Source organism: Canis lupus, chromosome 23 (assembly GCF_003254725.2).
Source record: "Canis lupus dingo isolate Sandy chromosome 23, ASM325472v2, whole genome shotgun sequence".
NCBI classification, from domain to species: domain Eukaryota; kingdom Metazoa; phylum Chordata; class Mammalia; order Carnivora; family Canidae; genus Canis; species Canis lupus.
The window spans coordinates 17046725-17059726 of record NC_064265.1 but is presented as its reverse complement, the minus strand read 5'-3'; the positions used below and the strand labels follow the sequence as shown (position 1 = coordinate 17059726).

Sequence of the window (13002 nt, the reverse complement as noted above, 5' to 3'; positions counted from 1 at the left end):
ACTGCCCAGACTAATAGTATCTCATGACACATTGGTCCAAACTTGTTTCCCTATTGTTGGAGAGCTTTATTAATGTCACCTTTTCACTTTCTTAGTTAGGCTAGAGACACAGAGGTAACAACTGGAATGCAGCATGATTTGCAGATGAGGTAAGCTAAGTGGATAGGCCTGGTTCCAGCTGTTTGTGATTTGATAAAGTAACAATAGTCCAAACTTAGTCACCACACTTTAAAAAGTATGACTTCTGTATTAAGCAGAAAAGTAATTTTGCACTAAGATGGAGAAAAATATTTATTTTATTCAACGGCAGAATAACCCATAAGTACCAACCCAAATGTTCTCCTATGTACTAATGTGTCTACAATATTAATAGAAACATAGCTCCCTTATGGGTGCATGCCAGCACTCACTGACAACATTATAGAATATTCTATAATATCTGCCACGATATTTTTTTTTTTGCCACGATATTTTTAAAAATTGAATGCTTTAACAAACTGTAAGTCTAAGAAATATATTATATGTAAACTGTGCTATAATGCAGTTAGTTTGTTTAAAGGTCAAGAGATCAGACAAATTTTATGGACATAAAATAAGTCTTAAACTGGGCTAATTCAACATGCCCTTTAGGAAAAGAAATTCCTATTATGAATCACAACAGAGCTGTGAGTTGCTTACATAAATACGTTCTTCTGCCCTTGCTATTATAAAATCAATCAACAACCATTTTAGCTTCATGATTATGTTATGTATGAACTTACCTTATGCCAAACAGCATGGTCAGCATGATAGCTATGGACATCTTAATAACAAAACCACCTTATTGCATCTATGAGGGTATAAATGGCCCCAGACTGTCAGTAACTCTTCCAAAGCAAATTTAATAAATACGAAGACACGGACTAATCTTACAGTAAATCAATTCACATCGCTTATGTTCACCATAGGTGTTAACTCTACAAAAGAATATGAATTAAGGAAGCCAAAATGAAAATAGCATTGGGCAATATTGCAAATTAACCAAAATAGTAAAATAGAACTATATACTGAAGAGTCATATATTCATACATATGTTAAAAGCACAATCACCATACTTTTTCCCTGAATCGTCCAGGTTTAGCTAACAGTTTAACTATTACTGTTGTACTTTGGTCCTCTTTAATAGAAATTCGAAACATTAACTAGCACACTCTGTTTTTCACCAAACCATTACTATAAACTTTTATGTTTTAAGAACCCATAATTTTTAAATTATTAGAAAAACAATGTGATATCATATTGTTTTAATCAAATACAAATAGAAATAACCAAAAAGGACTATCTGTGTCATAATAAAGGAGATAGACCAAGATAAACTTAACTCCCTCATATTATATAGGTTATAGAACCTATAGGTTAACCTATAGGTTATAGGTTTATATAAAGCTTATAGAAATATGAATATAGAGCACCTGGGTGGCTCAGTCGGTTAAGTGTCCAACTCTTGATTTTGGCTCAGGTCATGATTTCAGGGTATGAGACTGAGCCCTGTGTTAGGTTCCAGGCTAAGTGTGGAGTCTGATTAAGATTCTCTTTCTTCCTTTCCCTCTGCTCCTCCCCCTGCCCCCTTCTCTCTCTCTAAAAACACACACAAAATATAAACATAAAAGTTACCTTTTTTTTTTTTTTGCTAGTAGGTATGCATTTTAAGCACAAATAATTTAACTGGTTAACATCCCCACCAAAGCAGAAATGAAAAAAAAAAAAAAAATTTAAAAAAAAGCAGAAATGTAAATTTTAGAAAAACAGCCTATAATATTTCAATCAAATAAGTGAACACAGAAAGCATTTTGATACTGTTAAATTGCCAAACTAATAACGGTTGACAAACAAAATGAAATTCTCCTGCTGTTTGTATTAAAATTACCTCCCAAGCATCATTCAGACATTTCAGGCCCAACTATAATTCTGTATTCGCCCATTGTATGCTTGACATCAACTTGATCTAATAAGTACTACCATGATCTTTGAGATTGCGAAGAATCACAGCGGGAAGGCTATGGGACTGCCACCCCGTCACTAACTCGGCCTCTAGCTCCTTAATGTGGGCCCTGAGCATGAGGGGTGGTACTTTCAGAAGCAGGTCAAGAGGCAGCAAAGCTGAAGAAATAAAAGGGGGAAAGATATGAAACTGTAACATAAATCACACTGCATATCAGAGAGGCATGCGTGAATTTGTTACTGCCAACACAGAATTACCTGGTCTTGGTCTGGATCCAATTCCACCAGTGAAGTCCCTGAAAAGAGAATTAGAGGCCGTTAGAGGACTTATTCAACTTGGATTTGACTAACATTGACTAAAAGCCTATATCTTCTATGGTTTAAATATAAAAATTTTAAAAAAGATTATCTTCCCTCCAGATGCTCTGAAGAGCTTAATAAAGAAGAAAATAAATGCATTCAAACCCACAACAGACCTCGCATTCCATAGGCACATGGAAGAACCCTGTCTCATCACAGTGCTTTATAAAAGCTCTAAGAATGATTAAGAGCCTATATTTTAGCATTTTGGGTAAATAATAAGAAAATTATTGTACTTAAAATCAAAATGATGATGTTATATTAAAAGTAAGTGTTTAGAGGTACATGGGGAGCTCAGTCAGTTAAGCACCCAACTCTTGATTTCAGCTCAGGTCATGACTTGGGGTCGTGAGATCAAGCCCCATGTCCAGCTCCATGCTCAGTGGGGAGTCTGCAGAAGATTCTCTCCCTCTCCTTCTACCCCTTCCCCCTGCTTGTGCTCTCTCTCTCTAAAATAAATAAATAAATCTTTTAAAAAATAAGTGTTTAAGGGCACCTGGGTGGCTCAGTCAGTTGAACATCTGACTTTTTTGCTCAGGTCATGATCTCACAGTCATGACATCAAGCCTTGCCTCAGACTCTGTGCTCAGCAGGGAGTCTGCTTGAGATTCTCTCTTTCCTTCTTCCTCTGCCCCACCACCCAACTCTCTCTCTCTTTAATATAAATAAAATAAGCCTGTAAAAATATGTTTAAAATTTTGCATGTAGTGTTTTTCTATGTTTTGTTCCTGTTGTCTTAAGAAAGAAATTATAACTCTTTCTATGAAATGAGATGACTTTTGCATTTAAGAGGATGACATATTTCCTTAAGTTTCCAGTGTTATTAACATTACTTGTTTGCCTTGCCCTAAGATCCAGACTTCCTGATCATTTTACATTTTTGTTCTCAGAGCCTTCTACCCCATGGAGGTGGCCTTACAGCCTATCAGGGCCAGCTGTAAATACGTTCAACTTTGTTCTTTCCACTGTTATCTCGAGCAAATTTCTTAATAGTTATTTTAGAATGAAATAAGAAACATCTGTGCCCTGACAAGTTATAAGAACTATATTAAATTGAATGCAACAAAATTTAATGCAATATTTCAGTCCAACAAAAACATACTCAACATCTCATCTCCTACATTCAAGGCACGTGATAGGTATCTGCTGAATAGGAATGAAGGGAGGAACTTAAATACAAATAAACATGGCTAATAAATCTCTTAACCTAACATTTTCATTTTAAGCATATGCATACCCAAGTTATGAAGCAAAACAAAACTGGCACTCATTTGCCCACTGCCCAACTCTAAAAACTGGTACTCATTTATCCACTGCCCAACTAGAGTTCTAGAATAATACCAAAATCTTTGCATCCAATGGTAAGTTCCTTCCCTATCCTCTTCCACTCCTCCCAACTACCCCCTAAGCCAGCTATCTCCTGACCCCATTATTTTCTCTGTCCCTTTCCCAGTCCAAGTTTTCAAGTCAGTGGAATTTGCCAGTCTTATACAGTTAATACACTCTCCCTAGTTCTGGGATAAGGGCCATGTTTACAGGAAAGACAACAGGTAACTCTTGCCCTCAGAAAGTTCAAAGGGGTTCATAATCTCAGTAGTATCCACATATGGGCAGAATGCCTCCTGGCTGAGCTGAGGAGCAGAACATCTGTTCTAGCACCTCATATCCTTGCTTACATTGATAAATCACAGCACATGGAAGTGAGTAACCCTGTGCCTTAGCCTTCTAGTCAGGTCTAGCACAGAAATATAATGCAAACCATGAACATATGTTTACATTTTCTGGGAGCCATATTTTTAAAAAGTAGAACCAAAAAAGTGATATTAATTTTAAGAACATATTTTATTTAACCAAATATATCGAAAATATTATCATTTCAGCAGGCACTAACTATAAAAATTAGTGAGATATTCGACATTGTTTCATATTTAAATCAATAGTAAAATGAAATTAAACAAGTCATTCCTCAGTCACGCTAGCTACATTTCATTTCAACTGTTCAAGATTCACATGTGGCCAGTGAACTCCATATTCAATAGTGCATGCCAACCTCTTTTCTGGAAGATGTTGGTCACTGTCTTCATAAACATTATGACCGAGGCTAACGGTCATGCCACATAGCTGCTAAGCCTGCAATAACTCTTGGCCTATCTTATATCTTAAACGGTGAATTATAATGTAACTCATGGAGATCTTTTACTCCTAAGGTTATAGGTACTTTTGATAGCTGATAACCACTCATATGCCAAATTAAGTAGATGACTATTCCAGGTGTCCTGGAGAATCCAAAATTTCAAACATTTTTACAAATTAAAAAATGGGCTAGAGATGTACATGAAACAGACTATCCTGACAATGCTGAGCTGCTGCCAACTTTGCCACTCCTTAATATAATTCTAAATTCCTCTTGAATGAACTTTAGGGGATCTTTAACCTAACCATCACACATTCATTCAGACAATATTTATTAAGGGCCTACTATGTGGAGAAACTATGCCAGACAATAGAGAAAAGGTGGTGAAAAGAAATAGTCCCTAGCCTTGGAACTTACAAGCTTGTAGAGGTATGGAAGAAAAACTGTTAATTTCTCTGGAGATTATATCCTGGATCCTAAGAAAGAATAGTCATCTGAAATTTCCAAATAGAACAGACTCATTGTAGCTAGAAGTGACAGCATTTAACTATATGAATGCTGGGGCCACAGATGGGACAAAAGATTGAAATTATGCAGAGCCTGAGGGAAGTCTGCCTCTAGACTGAACTGGATTGAGTGCTTATGTCCAATAGAGCATTATGGCTGCAAAAGATAGTTTCTCATGATTGCATAAGCTGGAAAACAGACAGAAATAATTTAACATAGAGAGAACATTCCAGAAATGTTTCCTGGTGAAAAGGCTTCATATAATGAAGCTTGTGTCCTCTGAAACTTCTGAAATGGGAAGTAATTAATAGAACTTCAGGCTGATGAAACAGAATTTCAGGGGAATGGAAGGTTTCAAAGGATTTTGAAAGGTCATCCCTTCTAACTCTCTTTAGATCTGGGATGATTTCATCCAGATTTTATAAGCCAAAGCAGAAACTGAACTGGATTTGGGTGTTAGCCTACAATTTCTACCCCAAACCAATTATAGGTAAGGTGAAGACTGAAAGTATTAGGCTTTGCAATTTTTTAAATCAACTTTTCACTGAATGCAGGGTAAATTACTTGGATACTTATTGTGTCAGAGGAGTCCTGGCCATGAGGGAGACAGAGTTCTAGAATTTTATATCTTGTAAAATTCTTTTGAATATATTCTGAATCAAGGAAATATTTTCACATGTATGGGAGGTGCATTACATAATTTAGTTCAGTTGCAAAATGTATTAGTACTAGCTGATGTTGGTAAAAAAGGAGAAATATTTAACATTATGAAATGAAAGGGATGACTTACTGTATTAAAACAATGCCTTTTGAGGCTATGGTAATCACACCATCTGAGCTAACTAGCACTTTACTTCTTGGAAGTCTCTTTCAAGTAGCGACATTCATAAACATGTCCTGTGTGAAAGAACAGCATTATGCAGGGTTGAGTTCTCCTGTCACCTATCAATAATGTTAACAGAGATGATGTCACTCCAGGAAAGGAGAATAGTGCCCCTGTGGCTCTCCACTCCTACTCCAATAACAGCTAGAAACAAACAAGCAATTAGCCACATAAGTTTAAAACTTGCACAAAAAAGGAATAAAGCAGTCTTACTGGTAACAAATCATTTCTGTAAGACTGCTTGATTGTGACATAGGCAGATAGTCTAGGTTGATTCTGGCAAGTAGTGATCAAGCAGTAGTTATTTAATTTAAGTAAAACTAGATGTGGGTTATGAAAAGGTGAAGTAGAGAATACCCACAGGTCAAAATAAGCCAAACTTCTGCTAAAAGGAGGCAAGATCTGTAGGTCCTGAGGTTACACAAAGGTCTTTTTGGTTACATATATGATGCTGGATAATCTCAAACATCCAGATTCACCTTTGATGTGACTCAAAAACTAGAGTCAGATCACATCCTTGAATACAATTATGCATACCCTGATATATCAAAGAAGTTGTGAACCACAGGCATCTCCAATACTGCAAACATCCGATGCCTCAAACCAACCTGCTAACTATACCCTGTTGCCTTGGCAACAAGATGCAAGCAGGCATGGAGAAATCTTGTTGCCTGAGCAACAAAATCTTTAAAAAAACAATGAGGCCTAAAGCTGTGGCTATGGCAAAGGCTTATAGGTTCAAGTCAGTAGGTGGGATTTTAGTCCTATTTCAATGAAAGATATAGAATTTATGCTAACAGTTATTCACCTATTAATTAACAAGTATTTGTGGGCTGGCACCTGTGTGCAATCACTGCACCCTGAGAAATGCAAAGATGGATCAGGTATCATCTGGTATGTGCCAATACACAAAAATAAATATTAATTGAAAAAATGAATGGTCTTAAGAAAGCCATAATACAATGGCCAGCTTAGTAGGACTGAATGTATGAAATAATTAATGAGGTTGAAGCCCCTGAATGCATTCTCAAGTTCCACTATATAGGATAATTTATTTGTAAATTGAAATAAAATGTTATAATTCACTGGATTAGAAGCATCTATCAATGTACTGAGACTATAAAATCCAGATTAGAAACTGGTAAAAGTCAATCCCATTCTTAATTCTTTCCTGAAAAGTAGCAATGGAGGCAAGAGATTTTAGATCATTTAGATCACTGAAAATGATTAAAGTTAGAAATTTCAAAGGAAATCCTAATTATTGATTTTTTTGGTTTATTTCTTACTAATCCAGCTCTTGACTAACTCCATCAATGTCCACAAAACATCAAACAGCAACAATAAGGATATTCATTTAATATGATTATATCAAAAGAGATAGTATTTTGTGACAGATGGCTATGAAAAGTGAATTCTTCTTTCTCTCTTACTCCTTATGATTTCACAGATGTACACATCAAAATAAAAGATGATTTCCACAAACACTATCATGCACTTCAACCCTTCTCAATATATATGTGGAGTTCAAATCTCTAAAACTAGGAATGGAAAAATGGTATAACCACTCTTAAAAACAGTTTGGTAGTTTTTTAGAAAGTTAAGCACACATCTGCCATATGTTCCAGTCATTTCACTTTTAGGTATTTACCCTAAATTTATGTATTTATTTATATTTTTTAAAGATTTATTTATTTGAGAAAGAGAGAGAGAGAGAGAAACGGAGAGAGCATGGTGAGGAGGGCCAGAGGGAGAGGAAGAGAGAGAATCTCAAGCAGGCTCCACACTGAGCGCAGAGCCACATGTGCAGCTCGATCTCAGATCCTGGGATCATGACCTGAGCCAAAATCAAGAGTCAGTTGCTCAATCTACTGAGCCACCCAGACCTCTCAACCCAAGATTTTTAAAAATATGTATCCATGGAAAGACACAAATGCTCATCACAGCTTTATCTGTAATAGCCAAGTACTGGCACTCAAAAGTCCATTAACACATGAATAGAAAACAAACCATGATAAATCCATACAATGGACTACTGCTTCACAATAAAAAGGAATGAACTATTAATATGAAAACAATATGGACAAATCTCCAAATAATTATTCTGCTTAAAAGAAACCAGACAAATAAGAGTATGTACTGTATAATGTCATTTAGATGAAATTCTAAAATGCTGAGTAATCTAGAGTACAACAAGCAGATTAATGATTGCCTGGTGGGGGAGAGTTAGGAACATAAGTGAAGGTACAGACAGATATGAGGACACTTTCAGGTGAATATGTTCACTATCCTATTGTTATTGCATAGGAACATAAATATTCAAAATGTATCCAAATTTACATTTTAAATACGTGCAATTTATTTTGTGGGAATTATACCTCATTGAAACTGTTAAAACTTCTCACATTTTCATTCAAAAAGTCATTCAAATAGACTATCACATGACTTGTGAGCATTTGTTAAAAGCATTTTATTTAAAAATATGCCATAAAATTCATTTTTGTCTGCCTTTCGTTACTTACTAGGTGGAACTTATTGTTAGTCAATTCCAGTTATCTCATGGTTCTACATCCTCAGAGAGCTAACTGGTCAGCCTTTAGTAGAATGATTCTATTGCAATTAAGGCAGCTACTTGGTGACACTCAGATTGATAAACATCTGTAAGAGTAACCCAAGTGACACTCCTCTTAATGACTCTTCAATAACATACAAAGAATGAAGATGTAAAGTCAAATGTCCATTCTAGTAAGTCAAAAGCCTAAAAGAAAATTATACTATGTGACTATACATATAGTATGAATAACCTGTTTATTGTTAGGAAATGTAGGTCAAATAGAAGCTCCCAAGGTCTACTTCTGTAGAATGTAAAAAAATGCTACACTTGACATCTCCAGATTTTCTGGGGGGTCAAGAAAACTCTGGGAATGGCTACATGGATGGCAACTTGGTTGGGGAGATATCATGTCTAGAGACTTGGAAATGGAGATTTGGAGACTCACCTCTGCTTTGTGAATGGCTATAGTTCCAGAGCTGAGGAATGGGGTTCTCTTTACTGATCTGGCACCTCAGCTTTCAGTTTGGCTTTTAGTACTTTTGGTGATTTGGGGATGGAGGCCTGAGATTCTGGGGAGGAGTTTTGCAAGGAAAGGGGCCCAAAGGAATTATTGGCTGGTTTCATGTCATTTCTGCTAAGTAGTTCATAGAAGGAACAATTACTTCTAAGAGTTGAGCCTGGAAAACATTTCATCATCTAGTAATGTCTTGGATCACCAGGATGCCTTCCAGTTCTAATAGGATGTTTCCTCTCACCAGCCTTGATACCAGTATTTCTCTGAGGAGAGCAGAAGCTGCCCTTCCTAGTTCCATTTGCAAGTCTATGCCAAGTTATTAGGGAGGTACTTTGGTTCTTTAGCAGACAACTGGCTTAAAATCTGGCCCTTGATATCTAGGGTGACAAAAGTTCAGAATTTATGCTTAAGTTTCCTCTCTGAACAATTTTAGCCAAAACCAAATTTGAATTCTAAGCTCTAGTAAATATGCTCAGGTCAAACATGTACTTACCTGTGGGCTTTTTCTCAGTGAGATTAATTCTCTTATTTTAAGAGCCAATTAAGGCACCCCAAAGAGGAGAGCTGCCCCCGGTCTCAATATAACTGGTTCCCTACTTTTTATGTATACAGAAAAGCCAAAAATTTCTCAGGCTTGATTTTCTATTTATTTTTATTCTATTTCCTAGCTTTGCTATCTTGTTTTAGGTTCTAACTTCTATTTTAGCATCTAAATATTTTCTATTATGTCACTTTGCTCTTTTCTTTTAGATTCTAACTTCTCATTTAGCCTCTAAAAATTTTGCAGGATGGCTTCACATTTCACATAGGTAAACCAAGAAACCCAGAAAGTTCCTAAACAAGTTAGATTGCAAATATCTTTAGATTTAATGCCTTTTAATTTAGAGAATTATAAATACATTTTAGAGTTGTCTTCTTTTAATTTAGAGAAGCTCTGGGGATTACTTGGAAGGAATTAAAAAGTCATTAATCTCCTCTCCCCTCATTTGGCATGAATCATAGGATGTCTTTTTTCATCTCTTCTCTCCTGAAGTCTGCCCTTATTGCCCTGTTACACTCTGAGTTCCTTGAGGGAAGAGAGCTCGTCTTAAACTAATCTGTGTTCCCTGATGGGGTGTCACACGGTACCACACATGGCACAGCTTTCAAATGTTATTTTAGCTCAGGTCTTATTTACCTATGCACCTTCTGATCCATCAAGCTCAACATTTGGGCCAATTTCCATTTTCCACCTGTTGACTTGGTCAGTAACCACAAGTTAAAGGGGTTAATGTAATTGCACTCTGTAATATTCCTTTTCAATGAGTTTCAGATTGAACTTCTCTTTTCTGTTGATTCCAGTTTACCCAATTTGCTAGAAAATGTTTAGATAATGACTAGCTTTTAAAAGCCATTTCAAGCTCCAAAGTATATAAAACACATGTTTCTTTTGTTTCTGAAGGGTTGGACTTCAACTGAATTCTTGCAAATAAGACAATTTTCCATGAATCTTTTTTAGAAAAAAAGACTAGAATTACTTAACAATTCCAAGATGCCTAAATTCATCTAATTGGGAATTCCCACTTTAATATAAAATTCTTTTAACTGAGGAGTAAAATCCATACATCATAATGTACTTTTGTACCAAAAATATTTGTTTTGCATTTCTTCTATACATTTAAGCAAATTTATTTCACTGAATAAAGTATCTACTAATGGAAAAAAGCCTTTTGGTGATGTTCTTAAAATTATAAATAATCACAAATCTGGGGATAGCTAGATTCCAGAGGGTGCTTGCTAATTATTTTACAGGAGAACATGTGGGACATTTTCCTATATAAATGTTGTTCCAAGCAGTTGGATAAAATGCCACATCAGCTCACGAAAGTCCACTGAAGTCATGATGTGGTTAAGATAGAAGCTCTGATGCCAGAGTTGAGGAGGACAAACCTACCCTGTGGTACCATGCCTTCAGACCCCCAGCACCAAAGCCACATCTCCCAGCCCTGTCTCCTCACTGGCTGAGCTAAATAAGCAAAAGCTCCCATGGCTCCAGGCTCCTATGTGTGGTTTTCTCTGTGGAAAGTGCAAGCAGAGGTGGTGGCTTAAGGACAAGAAGCCAGAAGGTAGGAAATGGGAGGAAACTGCAAGCCTGGGAAATTCCTTGGATGACCTTGTAATTCAAGTCCCAAGTCTTCCAAATCCTCCATTCTGATTCTCCTTGGGATTTGGGACTGTTTCTCTTTCCCTTGCTCTCTCCACTACTTCTAACCATCACTTCTCTGCATATTGGCCCATTAAAAAATGTGTATGCTTCCCTCAGTGATCCAGATGGTATTTTATGCTGATAGGTTTTCATTGGGTTTTTGTTACTAGCAACACTAGAAATGAATTAGGAAATTGAAAGGCTTCATGCTAACCCTTTCTAAACCTTACTTGGAAAAAATTCAATAATTAGTGGTGCTGTATCTTTGACTAAACAAAAAATGATTTTCTGTATGAACCCCCCTTCGCCACCTAAATGAACCCCTCAGGATTTTGCTATGCATGTTCTTCATTCTGAAATTCATCTTCCTAGCACCCTGGAGCCCAGAAGTGGACAAGAGTTCTATTCTGGCTGCCCAGGACCTCTAACCTGCTCCTCCAGCAAAGACCCCCTAATGGACTTGGAGGGGATATCGATTAAGGAGCTTAGCTCTCCCTGATGCAGTAAATTGGGTCCTGATTCAACCCAGGCCACCCTGACTCTCTTGCAGAGGACAATGAATCCTGAAAAAGGTGACGCGTGGATGAAACAAACCAACTGGGAGCCCCTTCATCCCAGCATCAGTGCCTTTCTGAGCCTACCAACAGTGTGTCCTCCACAGATTTCAGGGGCTTGTCTGGCTCTTAGTCCTTCCTAAGTTTGATTCTCTGAGTTCCTCATTATGTGAGCCTCCCAGAGCCTTCTAATGAACTTCCCTGTTGCACAAGTTAACCTGAGTCGGGTTCCTTTGCCAGCATCCAGAAGGCCCAACTGCTAAAGCATACCACAGCTTAGCCTTTTGTCATATTGCACTTCCCCAGCCAGGATCACCCATGGCTCCACTGCCTACTGATTGGCACCACCCCCCATGCACTTGTAGGCATCGCAGCCTCAACTGGGGCCTTCACCTCAGAGCTATTTGGCAGGCTGTCTGCCTGTCTCTGCTCAGTTGTCTGCCCATCTTTATTGTGCTTCTTCCTACTTGACCACACTCCTGACCGCAGTGAATATCATCTAATAACATCATCTAATAAACAGAAATCACCAAGTATAATCTTTTATATCTGCTGTAATTTATCTCTGCCCCCCTTTCTTCAGACACAAAGGGCTGTCCCTTCATCTTTCCCAGACCTACTCCCTGGGTTCAAGCTACTCTGTGTACCATCAACTTCTTTTCCCTCTTTATCTCTCTCCCCACTGACTGCCTCTCCTCAGTCCTATTCACCCTGCAGTCATCCTGATTCAAAGAAGACCCTCTTCCATCAAACGTCCCTCACCAGCTACTACCCAGATCACTGTTAGCTTCCTTCCCATCCCTGCTTCTGTAATTTCTAAAAGCACCACAATCAGGCTTCACTCCTGTCACCCTCACCCAGAGCCATGGAAACTGCCCTCAAAAAGGTCACCAGGGACTTGCAAAAGGCCAAACCTAAGAGTTTCATTTTAGTCTTTAGTCCAAGAGATAACTTGCAGAAATTGTGGGTTGTCCTAAAATAAGTTTCTTTTTTCTTTTAAAACAGAATCCCCCAACTATATTCATCCTCCCTTGTAGCTAGCTAGATGTGTTCATATGATTAAGTTCTGGCCAATAATATGTTGTTAGTAGAAGGGATGAGCACAATGCCTGAGTCATGTCCTTAAAAGGAAAGACCATGTCTCCACTTGCCCTTTTGCCACTTCCTGCTGGCCGGGATGTGGATGTGATGGGGTCTGAATTTGCCACATTTGCTATGAGGATGAGCCCTATATCCCACGGATGTGGAAAAACAAGATATAAGGAGCCGGGGCTCCAGATGACTTCATAAAGCACACTACCTACTTCTCCAGCCCACCCCTGAGCTCTGAGAGG

General features: G+C 37.7%; 1 protein-coding gene across 13 annotated transcripts in view; it reads right to left on the bottom strand.

The window, feature by feature from the left end:
- The window catches only part of NEK10 (NIMA related kinase 10), a 226885-nt gene that overhangs the window by 46355 nt on the left and 167528 nt on the right, over nt 1-13002 (bottom strand). For 9 of the 13 annotated variants that reach the window (XM_025461041.3, XM_049100027.1, XM_025461045.3 and 6 more), the window contains 2 exons: nt 2239-2276; nt 1999-2139 (listed from right to left, as the gene is read on the bottom strand). In XM_025461041.3, coding sequence (XP_025316826.1) covers nt 1999-2139; nt 2239-2276 — 179 coding nt within the window. Of the gene's footprint in view, nt 1-1906; nt 2140-2238; nt 2277-13002 lie in introns of all 13 variants that reach the window. The other 4 variants (XM_035704898.2, XM_025461046.3, XM_049100029.1 and 1 more) reach the window with 2 other exon arrangements.